General features: G+C 36.0%; 1 protein-coding gene and 1 long non-coding RNA gene across 7 annotated transcripts in view; one reads left to right on the forward strand and one right to left on the reverse strand.

The window, feature by feature from the left end:
* Positions 1-21,545, forward strand: part of tmem131l (transmembrane 131 like) — a 57,068-nt gene that overhangs the window by 28,323 nt on the left and 7,200 nt on the right. For 2 of the 6 annotated variants that reach the window (XM_051913555.1, XM_051913804.1), the window contains exons 7-25: positions 2,025-2,129; positions 5,770-5,847; positions 6,789-6,942; positions 10,307-10,365; positions 10,477-10,582; positions 10,702-10,804; positions 11,629-11,773; positions 12,261-12,431; positions 12,647-12,716; positions 13,437-13,557; positions 13,743-13,812; positions 14,017-14,126; positions 14,464-14,533; positions 15,258-15,373; positions 17,965-18,107; positions 18,510-18,696; positions 20,719-20,904; positions 21,007-21,153; positions 21,337-21,372. In XM_051913555.1, coding sequence (XP_051769515.1) covers positions 2,025-2,129; positions 5,770-5,847; positions 6,789-6,942; positions 10,307-10,365; positions 10,477-10,582; positions 10,702-10,804; positions 11,629-11,773; positions 12,261-12,431; positions 12,647-12,716; positions 13,437-13,557; positions 13,743-13,812; positions 14,017-14,126; positions 14,464-14,533; positions 15,258-15,373; positions 17,965-18,107; positions 18,510-18,696; positions 20,719-20,904; positions 21,007-21,153; positions 21,337-21,372 — 2,177 coding nt within the window. The remainder of the gene's footprint in view (positions 1-2,024; positions 2,130-5,769; positions 5,848-6,788; positions 6,943-10,306; positions 10,366-10,476; positions 10,583-10,701; positions 10,805-11,628; positions 11,774-12,260; positions 12,432-12,646; positions 12,717-13,436; positions 13,558-13,742; positions 13,813-14,016; positions 14,127-14,463; positions 14,534-15,257; positions 15,374-17,964; positions 18,108-18,509; positions 18,697-20,718; positions 20,905-21,006; positions 21,154-21,336; positions 21,373-21,545) is intronic. The other 4 variants (XM_051913892.1, XM_051913976.1, XM_051913630.1 and 1 more) reach the window with 3 other exon arrangements.
* LOC127523550 (uncharacterized) lies at positions 15,801-17,958 on the reverse strand. Its single transcript, XR_007932900.1, has 2 exons — positions 16,211-17,958; positions 15,801-16,058 (listed from the first exon to the last, which is right to left on the reverse strand). It is a non-coding gene; the product is annotated as an uncharacterized LOC127523550 (long non-coding RNA).

Below are 21,545 nucleotides of genomic sequence, written 5' to 3' on the forward strand. Positions count from 1 at the left end.
TATTTAGGGGCACATGTGGGAGATATTCATATTTTAAAAAGGTTTATTTAGATTGGCAGCAGTGCAAATGTAGCCGGTTGCATAAAATGACAGTGGTAAATGGTATTCCCACAGTTAGTGATCACTTTAAGAATGTGCTCTCTCTCTCTCTCTCTCTCTCTCTCTCTCTCTCTCTCTCTCTCTCTCTCTCTCTCAACCAAAGCATGCTTTTCAGCCAATCATTTTGGGTGGAAATCATATAAAATTTAAAGTTCCCCTGTAATCAATAATTTTATCCCCTAAAGATCATCTTTGATCACTAAAATTACATATTTAAACATATTTTTTCCTGTGAAAAAAAAAATAAATAAAAAATCTTAATGCTTTAAAATAGCTTGAATGTAACTCTACACCCTTGCCTTATTTAATATACATGGATCTATGAATATGATAATTAGCCCCGCCTCCACTCACTCGCACGAGCTCAGATGAGATCCACACGGTCAGCTTCATGAGGTAAACACTGCACAATGGTATCGCTTTTTACAATGTCAGACACATAACGGCAATTAATATGATTAGCGTTTTGCTTGACTATATTATCAAACATAATAATGTGTTGATGATGTTACACAAACCATGTTCACATTCAGGAGTCAGACAGCTGCCTTCTAACAATCTGTATCCTTAGAAACACTTTGAACAACTTAGAACGTCAGTGGAGAAAGGCATTTAGTTCTTCATAACATCGTAATATACCTCAGACACCCGCCATATTTCTAAATCTACCTGATTTTTCATATCAACAGAAAAATATACCGTGATAACCTTTTGAGACTGCCTTGCGCGGTCAGTTAATGATATGCTAAAGCCTGCCCGCACGTTGACATGAAGGTAGTTTGTGATGTCAGAAACACCAGTGATTTCAAACCGCGGGTTTGAGACTGTCTTTGGTTCACTGTAGTTTTAAAGAGAAAATACTTAGCAATGCTGTTGACTTATGAATCTGCACACGATTTGTCTTAAAGCATGTTAAAAAAACACCAGATAGACATATGAACAACATTAAAAACTTGATTTTCACCACAGGGGGACTTTAACATTCAAGACCGAAGCTGCGCCTGGGACAATTTATATGCTGTTTGCTTTTCTTTTTTGTCTGCCTTACTCTTAACATATTCTTTTAAATGTTTTAAAAGATGTTTGTCTACAAATTTAACTGAATCAAGGTCAAGCCGTATCATTCTGGAAATGTAGGGCAGTTATGTATGTTACAGTACATAGTGATGAGCAACAAGCTTGAAGGTACACATTCCCCTGAAATAGCGAGAATAGTGTGATACTGTATGACTGTCATCAAACACATTCACTGTAATCACCAAAGCTATCTGCACTGGAATATATATTAGTATTCAGGTCATGTAACATATATTACAAATGTCTTCTGTAGTCATGTTTTCGTTCTGAATAAGTTCCTGGTGACCTCATAAAAGCTGACACTTTGGTGTCATATTTTTTTATGTATGAAGAAAAAAACTCTATTGAAATGCAGTTTACACTACCAGTCAAAAGTTTGGAAACACCTACTAAATCTTTATTATACTACCGTTCAAAAGTTTGGGGTCGGTAACAGTTTTTAATGGATTTGAAAGAAGTCTCTTATATGGTCATTAAGGCTGCATTTATTTGATTTAAAAATACAGTAAAACAGTTAAGGGTCTACTAACAAACCGATCAGTCATTTTCAGAAAAACAAAAAAATGATATACTTTTTAACTACAGATGCTTACCTTGGTCCAGCTCATTAATCTGTTTGGTAAAAAACAAACAAACAACAGAAAAAAAAAAAAAACACTTAATACCATAAGCTCAATTTAAATTTGTCTACAAAACTATAAAATTCGTCAAGCATTTAAAGCATAAAACATTAAATTATTATTATTTTTTTAATTATTATTATTTTTTAAACAAACTAAATTCACACTTGTGTGTATTTGTAACTCTATTCTTATATCTTGAAATGTGTGTCTCTTTTTCTCTCCTAGGTTTTTGGGGTTGGCGTCCCTGGGGCATCAGTCAAGGGCGTCCAAAGAAAAGATAGCATTCTGATATTTCCCCACATACAAAGCATTAATCTAACACAAACTCAGGTAAGCATCGTTGATGTGGATATACTGTTTGTTTAGTTGTGAGCTTACATGCGCAGATGTTCTTTCCTTTGTGCTGGATGACACATGAGGTCCAGCGACAGCTGAGTGCTTCTGTCTCCTATTACTGTCATAGCCATTAACACACACATTCAGGTCATCATACATGGAAAAATAATATGCCTAAACAGCAGAGACACCCAAGCAAACTCACATGACTAGTCTCTCTTGTGTTGATATTTTTCTTATGGCGAGCACAGAAAGCAAAAATGACTGCATTAGGTGCCGTTCGCACAGATCACATTTTTGCATTCTACTGTGCTGCTTTTCCATTCTTTTTGTCTGTAAACATTTGTGTTAGACCATTGCATTTGCGTCTTTTGCAGCATCTTGTGCATGACATGACGTTCTAAACATGCAGCGCTCAAGTTAAGAAGTCTTTTAGAACTTACAAAAATACATCTCTAGACTTTGCTTTTTTTTTTTCCACTAGCCTTATGCATTATGCATTATGCATGTGCTCCAGGAGGTGGTTGGAGACATTTTAGTTTTGCTTAAACCTATTAAACAAATAAATAAATAACAACTTAAATTAAAATAAGTTAAAAAACAAACAATAATAATGAATATCAGATTGCCTATTTTGCAAGTAAGACATTATATTTCAGTTCTGTTCCAAGACAATTGTGTAAGAGTTGGGTTTGGCAATAAGTTTTATTTTTATTAAATACTTTACCCATCTTTTATACAACAACATGTACATTTACCCCAGAACTGTCAAAACTTGGAAAACTAACTCATGCTCAGGTGTCTAAAAATATAGTATTTGCTGCATGGTTGATTTGTGTTAGACATTTTACTAAATCACGATCAAACCTGCATCACAAGACGACTGTATGTTTCTTCTCAGAGTTGATGGTTTGACAGAGGTAGATGATGTAGTCTGTTTTATCTCTTATAGGTGTTCTGCTGGGTCTTAGCTCTCATAAACAAGTTTAAATATAGACACACTTCTGTTGTAGAGGCCACATTTAAATTGAGCTCTGTGTTTGGATGAAACCACTGCAGTGTCTCATACTGAATGACAACTGAATATAAGTGGCTATTCCTCTTGAGAGCCAGCTGACTGGTCTGCTAGGACAATATGATCCTTACCTCAAAACTCTTGATTCTGGGAACAAACCTGTATCCGCACACTTCTTGACTAATTTCAGGCTTAATGTGATGTGTAGTGCTTAAGCTGTTGGTTCTACATGATTAGCTAAAAGTGATTGCGACCAGATACGTTCTTAAGGAGAGATTATGTAAACTTGCTGTTCACTTGTAATTTAACGAAGTGGTTTGCAGCTGACATGTCAAGTATCTCTACTCTAGTATGTGTTGAATAAACCAACTCGAAACAACTTGATAACAGTAGACATAGGCGTAATTTGCGGGCGGGCATGTCCACACCACTTTTTGCCAGGGTCTATGTTGTCCCCACCACTTTTTTTGAAACATCTCGCTGCACGGATATATACCTACTACAAATGAAATATATCCAGTTGACGTTCATTTGTGTTAAATAAGAGGCGATTTGGCGCTGGAATGTAGTGTTGTCATGGTACCAAAATTCCAGTAGTCGGTACCAATACCATTAAAATTTGTATTAGCAACTCCCCCACACACACTCCTGTTCCACCTACTTTTTAAAACAATGTTACGCCACTGACAGTAGGGGATGTTTCATCTATCAACAACTGCTGAAATCTTGACACTTCTGGAAGAAGGGTGCTCAATTAAACCAGTTCCTCTGACACTTCACACCAATTCGCTGTCATATTGTAGTGGCATGATTTTTCACCATGGACAATCAGTGTCTTGCTGGAGTGTTTGTAAAATGTGCATGAACTTTTTACAGGGATAAGCCCCCTCGAGCTAAAATATATGTCCTGTCCAAATACCCATACTTGCGGTCTTTGCACTTGATCACTTGTCTACTTACATGACGCATTTCCTGTATTTGGCCAAAGTGTTCAAGTAGGTATAAAGACCGCAAGTGTGTATAGAACTTTTGATTACCTCATGGGACACACTTATAGTCTGGCAAAAAATGCAAGTTTACAGAGCTTTTTTATTTCCAATACTTTGCATTTTAAAATAAACTTCTGAATGTCAGTATGTTCAGTAGTCGCTATGTAATTAACACACAATTTTAAAATTGTGGTGGTTCTAATTACGTGATAAAAAGCAGTTGCAAATATTGTGCAAAATACACATACCCTGCCCATATTTGCACCAATAAAATGTGCAACACTTTGTTTTACTACCAAATTATATGTTATATCTAATTAATTTAACTTACAGTGAAATGTTTTCCTCAACATCTTGCGATTTCGGGACATGTGAGGTCCCGAACATAATGCATGATTGGGCCGCTCAGAAGCGGTATTCAAGATAGTGTGGGTTTAGTGTGCATTAAGGCCACTGCACTTTGGCAGTTTTAAGACATGGGACAGTCTTGCGTACGTACTTCCTGTTGCGTGCACGAGCTCTCAAGTGGCCAAGATCGCAAATATGTGTGTATTTGAACAGGTCAGTAGTTTGCTGTGTCATCATTTATTTACTCTCATGTCTTTCCAAACTCGTCTGAATTTTTTCTTTTTTCTTTCGTGTGACACAAAAGGAGACATTTAGCAGAATCTCCAAGGTGCTCATTTCCATACAATAAAATTAATGGTGATTGGAGGCTGCCTTATTCAACAAGTAACCAGCACAACATATTTGAATATACAACTGCGCAAATTAGATTTTTAGACTTAAATTTCAGTCTCCAGAAGATTTGATATATGGCACACAAATAATATGTAGTAGACTACTTTTATGTTGCTTTATTAGAGCTTTGTTGTCATATTTGGAGCTTGACTAGCCCCTAGTCACCATCTGCTTTCATTATATGTATAAAAAAAAAAAAAACAATGGCATGAACATTCTGCATCTTCTTTTGTGAAGGTCATACTGGTTTGGTATGGCATGATGGAGAGTAAATGTAAGAATTTTTAAATTTTTGGTGCCTTGCTCAAGGGCACAAAGGTGATGGGTTTGTTAATGTTCACAGATGTGGTCACATACACCTCCCACATTCAAATCCTTTAAATTGAAATCCCTTAAATTTAAATAATACTGAAAATCTGTTGAAAAATCACTTGGTAAGCCACTAGCTTTAAAATGTATATTCAATAGCACTTTGTAGGCAGAGATGACTACCTGTCTTTTAAAGGGGCCCATCTCATTGACTGATGGTCTTAAATGTATTGAATTATTCATGTTGCCTGAAGAGATGGAGGAAGTGAAAGTTAACTTCTTTCACGTTAAGAATGAACAAAAAAGCTGCACTGGGCCCCTGAAGATGGATTCAGTACCTTATTTAGTATCATCTACACTTAAGACACTTTCTTTGTTCACTATTGAAACTGCCACGCAAAAATTATGTATTGTTTAACTATGGAGCTATGCTTGTGTTTTATAATATATTCTAAGTTGCTTCAAATGAAAGTGTCTACTAAATAATGTAAATGATATAGTTTTTAGTGATTATTTAATTTAGTCTGAAAAGAACTTCTGAACTGATGAATTTGAATGTTCTTTTTCTTTGCTCCTGCAGGAAGATGCTTCTAATATAACAATTTTAGGTCTGCTGCTTGACTGCAGTTTACCAAAAATGTTCTACAATCAGCCCCAGGTATGAATGTTACATTTACTAACCCTTGAAATATTCTGTTAACTCTGAGATAAGGTATGTCATTACGTGACTTGAATTTGAACTTTTAGCTAGAGTAAGTGTTGAGCCTAGTTCTTAACTGAACACTGTTAATGTGTGAAGTCATTTCAGTTTCAGTAACTGTTTTAAGGCCTAGTTTCGGTGCAAAAAAATGTGTTAATACTTCTGTTCAGACCGACTCAAACATTTCCAACAGTTTTTAATGGAGAGATGTTCTAAATTCTGCAAAGTAAACTGGCAGTCCAATAAGATTTGTACATTTGGTCACATGCTCAGAGCTGCTGCTGTTACATAAAACTTTGAGCTCACAAACAGAGTATTTTGCTAAGCATCAGTAAATAACAGAGAAAGAATCAGGAACTGAATGCACATCTCTAGCTCCTTTGTTAGTAGCATAAAATCCAAAAAAATATCCAAAAAGTAATAAGCTCAGGTCAAATCCGGACATCCTCCATCGATTTGTTGCTGTTGTGTCATAGCCAGAATAAATGTTTTTTTTTTTCATTTACTATTTTTAGCATAACTTTATTATACACAAAAACAACATCACCATGATTTTCACATTTTAAGTTCGAATGCAAGAGGGAAAAGTCCTGGAAGTAGTTGTCAGAGTACAACTAATATTTCAGCAGGAAGCTGATGTGGCTGTTAACAGCAATCCACTTAAAGAAAACATGTGCACCGAAATATAATTATTTTTAAATGACGCTGACACCTAAAATCATGTAGTGAGATGACAGTTGCATTGGTTTACAAGTCATCTGGTGATTGAATGTTCAGACAGGGCAGGTCTTGTTTAGTTGGAATGCTTTGCATTCTTCTATTTTGTGTTGACGGGTGTGTAGCATGTTGATATAATATGTGCCTACAGCCTTTACGTTTCTCTCTTTTTTTCCTCACAGGGTTGGTGTTTAGTGTCTGAAGAGGGCAGAATTGCACTTCAGATCAGTCTTTCTGAAAGAGGGGTAGGGCCGACCCACCTGGACAAACTCAAGCCATATGTGCTGGAGAATATTGTGGTGCTGCTGGTCCTCCCATCACCAGAAGATGCTGTCTGTATGTCAATTTGTACTTTTATACATATTTTTTTTTAATTTCCCATTTTGCACTTTTGGATTCTAAACCCATATTTATTGTCTGCTGCAAATACTTGTAGCCTCCTAGTGATATTTAAAGGTGCGCTTAGTAAATTTTTGTTAGCGTTCCCTGACTTTATTTTTGGCTTTTATTTATTTATCCCAATGGTCTTTTGACTTTATTTTTTGACACTTATCAGCATTTGTTTCTTTTGTTATGATTCTCATTCCACACACACCAATAAAATGGAAATTCTTGGATTGAGTTCAAACACATTTTATGGTGGCCATGGGCATTTAGTGGTGTGGCCACTGTGTCTGTTGTGTTTTCACGCTCCCCATGTGAGGTCAGTGTGATTTTTAATGCTTTTCCACTCGCGTTCTTTCATTTTGACTGTTGAATTGCACCCGTAGGTTTGTGGGGCCCTAGGTAAGAGAATAAAAATGCGCACAAAGGGTGTATAAATGTCATAACATCCTTAGAACCACAGCAGTATAAGTTGTATAATATACAACTAGTATAATACAGTGTTTACACTCCACCCAATTCAGATTTGCTTTTCAAATCCAGTCTTTATCCAGTCTTTACTGACTATCCGCACTGATGAAAAAATACCTTAAAATAAATTCATACTTTTATTAAGCAAGGATGCAATAAACCAATCCAAAGTGACAGTTAAAGGCGTTATAAATTGGTTAAAAATGTTGTTTTAAAAAAAAAAAAAAAAATGCTATTCTTTTTAACTTCCTATTCATCAAAGAATCCTGAAAAAGTATTACGGTGTCCACAAAAATTTGTACAATTGTTTTTAAGGACCCTGCATGCCAAGCTAGACCATCAGTATAAAATCACCTTGCTCACCTTCTTATCTCTTTACAATATGGTCAGACAAATGTGTCATGAAACCAAAAACAAACGAACAAAACAATAATTTAACTACTGTCCAGCTCAGCTGTACGTTCCTCATGTATATTATTTGAGAGAAATAGTCGCAGATATTTGAGAGAAATATTCGTGCATTATTGACCAAATATTTCAATGCCTGTTTATGTGATCTCAACATAGCCCCATTGATGGGGAACCCTCTATGTAGAATAAAACTGCTTTTTCTCATAGGAGTCCTATTCCCATGTGATTGTACATTATAAATGTAATTGTCCAGCTTAAGATTATTTACTTCTTTACATCTAAACTTTTTTTTTACTGATTACACCTTTAACAAGGATCAGTGGTCTTGCTTTACGTCAATATGTTGCATTAATGGATGGTGATCTGATTATCTGCTGATCTTATTAGATGCTAAAACTGTTAAAGACGGCTCACAAGAGAAAAGGAGACTGATCTTAAAATGTTTTAGGGGGTGATTTAGGATCAGTTTGTATGACTATATTAAAGGGTTAGTTCACCCCAAAATGAAAATTCTGTCATTAATTACTCACCTTCATGTCGTTCCAAACTTTGTTCATGTTTGGAACACAAATGAAGATCTTTTTCATGACAGAATGCTGTCAGATTTCCTTCCATAAACTGCCTTTTCAACTGAAACTTTGACATAAGCAGAAGCTCAACCTAAGCTGAATGATGCACAAGAACAAACCTCTTCCGGAAGAACAAACATGCTGCGCAACCAATGAGGTTCATTCTCGTGTTACGCTGCACGTTTGAGCTTCCGGAAGAGGTTTGTTCTTGTGCGTCAATCAGGTTAGGTTGAGCTTCTGCTTATGTTTGCTGATTATATGCGAGTAAAAGCCTAAATTAAATCTGTTCATCATAACAAGTGATTAAGTCTCTTCAGAAAATTTGGACTAAACTGCTCAATTCGTTTTCTGATCTCTTTATGAGCTTTTTGAAGTGTCAAAGTTGAGAAGGCAGTCTATGGAAGGAAATCTGACAGCATTATGTCATCAAAAAGATCTTCATTTGTGTTCCAAAGATGAATGAAAGTCTTAAGGGTTTGGAACGACCTGAGGATGAGTAATTAATGACAGAATTTTTATTTTGGGGGTGAACTAACCCTTTAAGTAGTAGTTGTAAGATCAGGCCCACTGGAGCTGATTTAAGTGCAGTGATTTAAGCTTTTTGAATGCAAACACACAACTGTCCCTGTTTATATTTGTCTACTCTTTATCTACTATGTACTTGCCTTACAATTTTTATTACAATGTACACTACCATTCAAAAGTAAGTATAATTTGAAAAAAAAAAATATATATACATATACTTATATTCAGCAAAGATGCATTAAATTGATCAAAAGTGACAGTAAAGACTTTTACAATGTCACAGATTTCTGTTTCAAATAAATACTGTGCTTTTGAAGTTTGTTCATTAAAGAATCCTGAAAAAAAAAAAAAAAAAAGTCATGGTTTCCAAAAAAAAAAATTAAGCAGCACAACACTGATCATAAGAAATCTTTCTTTAGCACCAAATCAGCATATTAGAATGATTACTAAAGAATCATGTGATACAATATTATTGGTTTTTCTTTACTTTTGATCAAATTTATGCAGCCTGGATAAACATAAGAGACTTCTTTCAAAAACAACAAAAACAAACTTTTGAGTGCTAGTGTATATACATTTAAATTTACGGGATGTACTTTTATGCGTTATTGTACTTACCACTGGAAATATGCTTTTTAGTTTACACTCTGGTTTATATAGTAACATACCACTGAATTATTGAAAATTAAAGCACACTCTGAGGTGATAATGTGGCCATGATTCAAAGCACCTTGTTTCTGCACTAATTTTCAGTAATTAAATGATCTAATGAGTCAGTTATTTTGTTTATACCACAGATGCGGCAAAAATTATATAAACTGTATCCTTGTCAAAGATTTTATCTCTGCTTTCAAAACCATTTAACCTACTTGAACTCTTCAATGAACTGTTAGATATGAGCATTAACCCTATTTCACTTCCTGTGATTAAATCTAGAAATATTTTTGCTTCGTTAAGATACTCCTTGGATCTGGTGCATGATCACCTGATAACTTTAGGAATTAATAAATTAATATAATTTAGAATGAATTTACAGATTGATTTGTGAATGATTTTAGTGAATAAATCCAACAGCATGTTATTTGTCCAGAAAAATTCCACCCTGAAATGACCTGAGGAAAAGTGTCATTTAAGCACAGCTAATAGGACAGAAGGTAACCATAACTTCCTAGATCATGGGTTACACCTACCTGGATTTTTGCTGCCAGCTGCTTAGCCACCACCGCCCAAAAATAACTTTTCTTGGTATCACAGCACCACCTTGTGGCTTTGCTACTGTGTATTCTCTTTTCCAAGTATGTATAGGTAAATTTTATAACAAACTATTTTTTAATCCACAGCAGATCCCAGAATAGGAGTATTCATGTTGAACTCAGGGGAGAAAAAGCTCTTTGTTAAGGTATGTGTGCAGTGGATAACATTGTTCTGTTGTGGTTAGTTTTGAATATAATCAGATAACATTTATAAACATATGGATCATGTTTCATGACATGTCTTGTGTCTTTTTAAGGAGATCCAGCTCTTGTCAAGAACAGACAGCAGTGTAGAAATCACTGAAGTGCTTCTCAAGCCTTCCGCTACTAACTTCACTCAAGTGGCTTCACTTTTCTGTAGACGTCAGTACTTTACTGTCACCCTAAAATTTTCATGTGAATTCTGATAGTTCACACTGGACATGCTATGATGTTAACCATGTTTATTTGTTTGTTTGTCTGTTCCTTTTTTCTTTTTTAAGGCTCTTTGTCAGCTAAAAGTAAAAGGTGTCAAAGTCAGTTCGGCCTGCAGATATTAGCAAACAGAACAGTGAATTTATATCCACTGCTGGAAAGAACACACAGGTAAATATTTCTAAATTGAAAGCAAATTTACTGTAAATTAATCTAATGCTTTAATCATTAGCATTATCTGAAGTTAAATAAATTTAAATACATTTTTGCCAAGAATGAAACTTCTTTTAAATACTAAAACTAGCACTGCATTGTTTTACAGTGATGATAACATTAATAATTGCATATGTACGCTACCATTCAAAAGTTTGGGGTCAGTAAGATTTTTTTTAATTTATTCATTTTATTTTATTTTATTTTATTTTATTTTATTTGAAGTGAATGAATACTTTTATAGAATGCATTAAATTGATCAAAAATGACCATAAAGACTTGTATTTTATAATGTTACAAAAGATTTCTGATTCAAATAAATGCTGTTTGGGAAAAAAACAAACAAAAAAAACAAACAGTTTTTAACATGGGTAAAAATGATAAATGTTACTTAAGCACCAAATAAGCATATTAGAATGATCTCTAATGGATCCTGTGATGCTGAAGACTGGAGTAATGATGATGAAAATTCAGCTTTGTCTTCGCAGGAATGAATTACATTTTAAAGTATATTAAAATAGAAATAGTCAATAAATCACAATATTATTATAAATTGTCATAATAATTCACAATATTACTGTATTTTTGCAGCCTTGGTGAGCATAAGAGACTACTTTCAAAGACATTTAAAAATCCTACCAACCCCAAACTTTTGAGTGGTAGTGTACTTCCTTCACCTCTTTATAATCAAAGTATGAAAATATATAAAGTAAAAGTAAATGCTGTGTTCATGCTTTTGATGTAGTTCTTTTTACAGAGTTGTTCTTCTCTGTGTGTTTCAGATTGTCAGACTCTGAGCTGAGTTCTTTAGTTCAGGTCAGACAGAAGCAGAGGGGCTCAGAGCATGTGGAGCTCTGGCTGTCCAACCCCTTCCCCTTCACCTTCAGAATCACTAATATCTCACTTTCCCAGCATAAACTCTTTAAGGTAATGCTCACCTGAACACCAGAGACTTGAATGTGCAGTGACCACATGCCTTTAGAGCAAATTAATGGATTGCAGGACACTTGGAGACTAAATTAAGAATGTGGAAGCTCTGCTGGGAAATGGAGAGATTGAGAAGTTGTTGGGTCAATGACTTTATATTCACTTCCAAATATATTCGGTTATTAAAGGCTAATGTCATGTAGTAGGACACCGTTTGTGGACAGAGGCCTTTTTTCTCCTGCTGTCGACTTGTATACAACAAGTGCAACTGATCATGTCATCAAAGACTAGTCAGAAAAGACTCAAGTTGTCGACTAGTGGCAGAAAAATAATCAACTAGTCAGTGTAGCCCTTAAAATACACATTAAGAGGTAGATTAAATTCAGTAATTTGAATATTACACAGATATCATGCTCACAAAAATAGGATATTTGTCAGAAAGTCAACCTTGCAATTTTATTAAGATATAAATTCTCCCATCTTATAGATTGTAAATCTTACAAAGTCCCTGGAAGTGAGTCCTGGTAGCTGGAAGCTTCTGTCTCTTCAGCTACTCAGCAAATCTTTACCCATCAACCTCAGAACCACAATTACCGTTACAACCAGTTTGGGGGTCCCACTGGAGCTTCACCTCCAGACAGATTCTTTGGCCTCAAAGGTAAAGGTTGACTAGATCTTCATGAACATACGCTTAAATAAGAAGAAACATGCTTCCAAACGGAGAGATAAGGTTCTTGCTGTGTTGACAGAAACCTGATGAGGGTTTTGAAAAGATAATGCATGCATGATCTTACTTGGGGTCATATTAATGAATGAATTTCTTTTGCCAAATTTTGTTCCCTTTTGTCTGAATTGATCACTTCCTTTCCTTAGCAGGGAGATGTTATGTTTGAGGCTGCTGAGGAGTGTGAACGGATCTGTCCTCTTCGTATGTCCAGAGCAGGTGAGATAAACACATCTGGACACATTTAAGCATTTTTCTAGACCAGTGGATCTCAGTCTTTTTTGACTCCAAGGTGTGCCCCATTGCTGTCAACGGTTTTCAAAGGCCTCTAGCCCTAGTTTTGTTTTCAAAATGTGTTTTAATCTAGTTTCTGTAAATTAAAAAGTAACTAGAATATTTATATTTCCCGATTCCGCAAATTTTAGCGGCTGAATGTTCCTCGAAGTTCCCATGCTTTTTACCCAGTGAATTTCCAGGCGATTATGATTTACTCGATAAGGATTAAGGATAAAAATATTTTTTACTCACAATTTCTACCTTATAAACTATTTTAGATATTTGCATAAATAGGAAAATGTTTATTCATTATAAATAAAATGCCCATAGAATTTTAAAATTAGGCTACCCCTTTGTGGGAAGAGTTTCAAAGGAAACAAACAGTTGAGTGGGTAAATTTAAGTAAGAAATGTTTAGATGTTTAGTTGTTTCAGCTTATTTTAATGCTTGTTTTGTCTGTTTTAAGTCATTTTAAGCCCATCTTGGAAGTTTGCTGAGGCCCCCCTGGTTGAGGACCACTCACTGTTCTCGACTACTGTATAGTCACTTGTAGTAACTTTGTATTATAGATGGATTGAAATGGTTGTAGCGTACTAGTTTGTGCATGTTTTGTGTATGTGAAGTTGCTCTCTGTCAAAAACTATGGAATGTCCTCCTGTGCAGGGCGTGTCGAGTGGCAGCAATCCCTTCACCCAGAATCCTCCTCCTCTCTCTGGAGAGTGGACAGCGGTCTGGCCTCTGCACTCTGTAGCCGTTGGCACTGTAGCAAAGAGCTCTCTTGCAGGTAAACATGCAGTGTGTGCTCAAATATAGACAGAACTGTGAAGACAAATACTGTATATTCATGTTGAATGTGATTTAAACATATGCATTTACCACAAATGCAAATACTGTTTTATGAAGTAAATATTTTCTTCTTTTCTTTTTTTTTTTTCCTTTGTTTTTTTTTTGTGTGTGTGTGTTGTTCAGGTGGCCCAGACTTCCTGCAGACCACTCTTCACCCTTAGACTTTGGGGCCACACCTGTCAATGATAGTAAGGTATGCAAATCACTAATAATAATCTTTTGATCTGAACTTTACCCTGAAGTTTTTCTGTGAAACACAAAAGGAATATCTTTAGTAAGAATCTTCAGATGGCAATCAACTTGTGATGCATTGCATAGAATTATTATCATCGTGTGAACTATTAATTTAAGTAGGAATATTATTTGAACCATGAGATTGTTGCACTTTTTATATCAGGTGAAGAATTTCACTTTGAAAAACCCTACGGGTTCAGTGGTTTCTGTGGAGATCCGAACCCTCTCCTCATACCCATTTCCACTTGAAGCCCTCGACATGCTGACCAAATGGTATATACCGTAAACACACACACTCTTATGGCATAAATATCAAATAAATAAATATCTAATAACAGTATGAATATCTGTGATGATCTATAAGCTTTTACGTGCCAAAACATAATAAGACATGTATTTATGCATAAGGTTAATGAGCAGAGTCATGAACAGTATTATTTTAGTATTAAGGCAACATTTCTAATTTTCATTTAAGTTTTTAATATTTAAATATTTATATTTTGTTTCAGCTTTATTATAATTAACAACACTTGTATTGTTTTGAGTTTTGTTAACAATAACAACACTGTTTATAAGACCTGAAATCACATCATGTATGTATATGTTCTAGGTTTAATATTAGCCCGCTGTCCGTGAATATCACTACAACAGAGTTTCTGCTGTTGGCTGCTAACCATAAGGTGAGGTCATGGTCTTTGAATAGCATTATTAAAGGGTTAGTTCACCCAAAAATGAAAATTCTGTTATTATTTACTCATCCTCATGTCATTCCAAACCCGTAAGACCTTCGTTTATCTTCGGAACACAAATTAAAATCTTTCTAATGAAACCTGAGAGCTGTCTGACTGCTCCATAGACAGCAATTTAACCACCAAAGTTAAGGCCCAGAAAGGTACTAAACACATTGTTCAAATAGTCCACGTGACTACAGTGGTTCAACCTTAATTTTATGAAACAACGAGAATACTTTTCATGCGCAAAAATATCGTTGTGCTCCTCACGTGAACAGCGTCGGCCAATACTGAGCCGGCGTTATGACATAAAACCTGAAAGCGCTGAACGTAAACAGCGTAGGAGAATGACAGGGAAGAGAAAAATTTGTTGAATAAAGATGTACAAGAAGTATTCTCGTCTCTTCATAAAATTAAGGTTGAACCATTGTAGTCACGTGGACTATTTTAACAATGTTTTTACTACTTTTCTGAGCTCTCGGATTTCATCAAAAATATCTTAATTTGTGTTCCGAAGATGAACGAAAGTCTTGCAGGTTTGGAACGGCATGAGGGTGTGTAATAAATGACTGAATTTTCATTTTTGGGTGAACTAACCCTTTAAGTACTATTAAGTATACATTGCAGAGTAAATGTGTCTTGTGTTAACACTGGTTATACTGTATTCAAACAGGAAAGTGAGCGAGGCAGTGTGCTGAGATTCCTCCTTCAGCCGTGGGAGTCGAGGACGGTTTCTGTGGCGTACCAACCCACAGAACACAAGCCTGTTACCTCACTGCTCCTGATCAGGTACTGCTCTGCCCCAAATGAGTTGTAACTGAGGTATTTACATGACTTTGATCGGTTTATCTCAAATCTGTTTAATGGATTAAAGAAAATAAGTTTTGCTTTTTGTTGGTATGTTGCTATGTACAGGACTGCATGGTCATAAAAAAACGAATTATTTGAAAATTTGTTTGGAGAAGTCAGGGAAAATGATTCATAACTTGGTCTGAATGTGAATGATCCTCATTTATTAGCACTTAGATAATGTTTTGTTTAATGTGTGTGTAATGAAGTTAAAGGCGCAGGGAAGGAGGAGGCGGGAACTGGCAAATGTTCAACATCAAACTTTAATCACAAAATAAATAAACACGACAAAACAAAAGTAAAGCGGCAGTCCCCCATGGACGACTTATGCATAAACCAAAACAAAACCACAGTATAAAGTCCCAGGCATGGTCAAGTCAAGTCACCTTTATTTATATAGTGCTTTTTACAATACAGGTTGTTTCAAAGCAGCTTTGCAGTGAAACATAACGTCTTCCTGTCATCACTCCTCCTTTTATTCTTCCGGAGCTCCTCTATGGGACTCTAGACTGGTGTGTCGTGCAGGTGTCGCTCATAAACATTGGCTCCACCAGCCTCGCTCCACTCCCACGGCTCTCGGCCCCGCCCAGCTTCTCACTGCAGTGTGGTCACATTTACTGTTGCTCTGCAAAATGTTGTGGGCAAAATCCAGTCATTTCAAAAGGAACCTGCATGATCTGGAATTTCATGTAAGGGTAAAACATTTCCCCATGCAGGTTTTTTCACACAAAAAAAATTAAACAGAAAGCTAGCTGCTTGTTTGCATGAATCAATTACCAATAACTGCAGCTCAAGCTCCTGCTGCTTAACATTTTGTCGGCTCAAACCGTGGCATGTAGATGGAAAGAGTCATTCAGAGAAAGAAACAGAGAACAACACTTTCAGATATACATTGATTTTCCAGAATAAAATACTGCACTTTAACATGTTGATACAGGTTTTTGATGTTGTCACATGATATTTCTTACCATGTTTGCCATTGTGACGGCTCAAACAATGTCATGTAGTTGGAAAAAGTCATGCAAAGAAAAAACAAACAAACAGAAGAACATGTTCAGTGATTTTGCACTTTACAACAAGTTAATACAGTTTTCATATATAAAACATTCAGACTGGATTGACCTTTTGTTGCTGTCAGATGATTTCTTGCCACATCATTGTGGCAGATCAAACCATGGCATGTAGTTGGAAGTCATAGAAATAGAAAAAAATGTTTAAATATACAGTGATTTTCCTGAATAAAAGATTAATGCTGCACTTTAACACAAGTTAATACAGGTTTTTGATGTATTCATATAACAGAACATTCAGATTTTACTTGCCTTTTATTGCTCATACATGGCGTTTCTTACAGCGTTTACCACGGCATGTAAATGTAAAGAGACAAACAGGGAAAGAAACACTTTTAGAAATACAATGATTTTTCAGAATAAAAAAAGATTCATGCAGAAAATTCAGATTTTACTAGTTTCTTACCACGTTTACCGTTGTGACGGCTCAAACAGTGGCATGTAGTTGGAAACAGTCATGCAAAGAAATAATTAGAAGAACATGTTCAGATTTTCCAGAATAAAAGATTTATGCTAGATTTAACGACCCTCTTCAGAAAAAAAAAAATCGATGGCATTTTATTTTCATCTTACCTCCATGTAAAGTACTGTTTATTATCCCAGCGCTGCTTTGTGTACAGCCGTTACCAGGGAAACCGCTCTATTTCTGCTGTTCCACAAGTGCCACCTACTGTCTCGTTTCGAAGGACTGCGTCTTTCGGATGTCGCATTTGTCGTCATAAAGGATGTCTTGTATCAGAAAAGTACATTTTTAATGCATTACAATTTCTTATATGTTGAATTCATGTTTATAAAAAAAGACGCTGCAGAGCGTGACGTTATATCACGACCGTTGCAGTGTCCCAAGAAATTTCGCATGCTCAGTCTAGGGTGACCGCGGCTTAACCATTATAAAATTGACCGTTAGTCCTAGTGAAGTGTAAATTGTAATTTCTTTATGACTTTGGAATGTAGTCGTCAGGTTACTGAAATAGTGGCGAATGCGGCCAAAACGGACAAATGCGCCCTCTGGAGGACGCAGCCTTCAGCCTGTCTGCCATTTTTGTTCAGACCAATGCGAAAATCTGACTGATTTTTTTTTTTAATGTAACGTTACAGTTGATCAAAAATAAGCTAATGAGCATTCTAAAAATATTAACGATTTGGATAATAAAGTATCTAGAATTATTCACGGAGCAAATAAAATACCTATAATCATTTATCATTTTGTTGTTCATGTTATTATATATATACACACACACTATACTACTATTGTTTGTGAAAACCAAAGAGTGATATTAATAACCACAATTATTTTGGTCACTATAATCATATGAGAAGTGCTTAGTGCATCGTTACAATATTGACAATAAACATTTGCCTGATGTGACTCTGCCTTTGTTTTTGTTTTTTTGTTTTTCTTTAAGTATTTTTGCTAGACGTTATCATACAGTAATTGTTGCTCTATCTGTTCCTTAACAGGAACAACCTGACCGTGTTTGACATGGTTCTGGTTAAAGGATTTGGGGCAAAGGAGCTCCTGAGGGTGGGAGGGAAGCTCCCCGGGCCTGCAGCCTCACTGCGCTTCAATGTGCCCCAGTCTACTCTCATGGAGTGCAGAGATGGTGAGAGACAGCTGAGCTACTCCTGACATGTCTTTTATGAGTGTTTGGTGAAATGCACATTAGCGCTAGTAGAAGCATCACAGTGTCCCTTTAGGGGTGCTGTAGAACTCAATCTGTTTAACCTAGTTAATGACTTAAACCACATATCATCAGGTTTGGTCATGTTCAGCTTGAGCATATGAGAAAATTAGACTCTTCCAGGAACCTGTAAAACTTTAAACTCTAGTATTATATTATGGTTACATTTGGCCTTAAATGATTAATAAACAAAATCATGGCTACTCTAAACAAGACGTGTCAATGAAATATGCACAACTGAAAGTAGTATGTGTTAAAAGACAGCTAAACAATGATACAAAATGCATTAACTGCATTTTTATTCCCTTTCTTGTCTTTTCACAGGTTTACGATCAAGTAAGCCCTTGTTTGCCATCCAGAAAAGCTTTAAAGTGGAGAATGCCGGCGAGTTGCCGTTGACTGTAGTATCCATGAACATTAATGGATATAAATGTCAGGGTTATGGCTTTGAGGTGCAGCACTGCAGAGCCTTCAGAGTGGACTACAACTCATCCTCAGAAATCACCATTGCGTAAGTTTTATGGTGCTAATGTGAATATGAAACTATTCAATGTCAGCGTTCTAAGTGCAGATCTTATGTCGTCCCTTTGTCTTGAATGTTTTTTTTAAATTGAGATGATGTAAAATCTGTTTTACAAAACTTTATGTATGCCTATGTTCTGAGGAAATTTGGCTGTGTCTGTTTGGCCCTGTTGGTAGACAGCAACAGGTTGGATTGAAGACCATTTAAAAAGATCTGTGTATTCTGATGAAATGAAAATGTTTTGCAAGCAACCAATTGATTTGGTATTATTGCATTGTAACATACCAGCAGAGCCACTGCCATTCAATGGGATTGAATGGGATGGCTAAATGATAGCTTTTTCTAGGTATTATATAGATTTCCTTGGTTAATAATAACTTTTTTCCCATAAAACACAAACTGTGTCTTATTCCGAAGGTTGTGTCCTCCGGAGGCCACATACGTCATAAAGGATGTCTTATTTCAGAAAAGTAACCATTATAAAATTGACCGTTATTCCTAGTGAAGTGTAAATTGTTGTAATTTCTTTATGACTTTGGTATGTTGTGGTCAGTTTACTGCAATGAAGCAGACTCAATGACATATGTTTTAGTTGTAAGTTTGCAAGAGCATGAAACCCGAAACCCAGTGACAATATGGCACCGGGACCTATATGACTGGTATGTACCGGACCATAGACCGTAAAATCAGAATGCAGATTTCGGTGCCTCATTCTGGCGCCACGTAAATGCCTGAGCTGTCGATTGAAATATTCAGTGCCTCACGTGATCAACTGCTAAATTCAAACGTGCGTGTGTTTGATGAAATCCAAGAGGTTTTTTTTATCCCCCATTGAAAGCCTCAAGATTACCACTTTAATGGTCCAGAAAGGTACTAAAGACATCGTTAAAATAGTTTTTGTGTGCAAAAACAAAACAAAAATAACTTTATTCAACAATCTCCCTGTCAGTCTTCTATGCTGTTTACATTGTATAGACAGTGCAGGCTTCCGTGTTTACTTTCAAATGCCGGCTCAATATTGGCCGATGCTGTTCATGTGAGCACCACGATGCATGCGTGTGATGCTGAAGCAGGAGCCGGCCAATGAGTCAGTGTTCTGACGTAGTGCACGGAAGCGCTGCACTGTCTATACAATGTCAACTGCGTAGGAGACTGACAGAGAAGAGACGAAATTGTTGAATAAAGTCGTTATTTTTGTTTCGTTTTTGCGCAATGTAATTATTACTGAATATTAATTATTATTGAATATTAAGCTATTAAGATGAATATTATCTTAATATTTTCTTAATTTGTGTTCCGAAGATGAACGAGGGTCTTACGGTTGTGGAACGACATGAGTGTGAGTCATTAATGACAGAAATTTCATTTTTGGGTGAACTAATCCTTTAAGTATATTTTAAACTTTTATTATATTGTTCAATTATTATTTTTTTCAATTAAAAAAAACGGTCTTTAATGAATGTCATACACTGTTGTTTTGTGGCTCTTTTTTTGTTTTAAAGTATTGGTTCAGACACCGTTTAGGCACCGGTAACCATTTTAAAAGTATCGATTTGGCACCGGTTTCGTAAAAAATTCAAACGATACCCAGCCCTACTAGTGAGTAGATGAGTTTTCAGATGATGACATGTATTGTTACTGACAACATCTGTAGTCCAGTTTAGCCACTTTACAAAACAAGTAAAAGCTTTAAAAAAAATCACAAGAGGGTATTAATGATGTGTTTTATATCGTAGTAAAAACATGAAACTATCTTGAGCTTGTGTTCACCACAGACCTTATTTCAGGCAATTAACCGAAAAACCCATTCAAAAATCTCATTGACTTCAGGACAATAGAACCGGAAGTGCTAAAATGCTAACTCGTTTCTGGGTTTTGGCCTACAAAAATACGTCATCCCTGCAGCACTTTATTACAATGTATTCCCCATCATCCTTTTTTCTCAGTGTTTTTTTCTTCTTGTCTATTTATTTTCTCACTATCTCAACCGTTCTCTCTGTATCTCTCTAGATTTACTCCAGACTTCACATCTTCGTGGGTGATCAGAGACTTGACTCTGGTAACAGAGCGTGGCTCCATTTTCCACTTCACCCTCAATGTGACTCTGCCTCACCACATGCTGCCCCTGTGTGCTCAGGTGGTACCAGGACCCAGCTGGGAGGAGTCCTTCTGGGTCATCACACTGGTCTTCACTTGGTTAGCAGCCCATTTACATACTTAAACCACATGAAATGCTACCCTGTGCATGCAACCTGAAATGGATTCTGTGCATTAATATCCAACCTGTTCTCTCTGCAGTTCCTCTCTAGCTGGTGTGTGTCTGATGGCTTTCCATCAAGCTCAGCACATTCTGAGCGAGTTCTCCACACCAAGTCCACGTAGCAATCACAACTCTGTACCTCGTGAAAACAGCAGTGTCAACCACAGCTCCTCAAATGGTGTCAGGTGAGTCAGCATCAACCTTTCGTCATCAGGGCTGTACAAATAATCCAAATATAATGGAAATCACATACACAATAAAATATTTTCAGTGTCTTAGAGCAATTAGGTGTACAGTCAGTGCTGCTCCACACAAACTCAGGTGCTCGGAGTTTAGGGTTACTCTGTTTGTTTTTGTTTTTTTTACAGTTTTGTGGACAGAGGTTTACATCGTTGCATTGAATTGTATGTATTATTTTAAAATTGTATTATAGAATTGTATTAAACTTGCCTGTACACAGAAGGTAAAAGATGATGATAATAATAATAATAATAACAACAATAGAGTAAATTATTTTTATTATTATTTGTTAATTTACTACTGTAAAATAAAGATCTAATATTCAATATAAATATTC

Source organism: Ctenopharyngodon idella, chromosome 1 (assembly GCF_019924925.1).
Source record: "Ctenopharyngodon idella isolate HZGC_01 chromosome 1, HZGC01, whole genome shotgun sequence".
Taxonomy (NCBI): domain Eukaryota; kingdom Metazoa; phylum Chordata; class Actinopteri; order Cypriniformes; family Xenocyprididae; genus Ctenopharyngodon; species Ctenopharyngodon idella.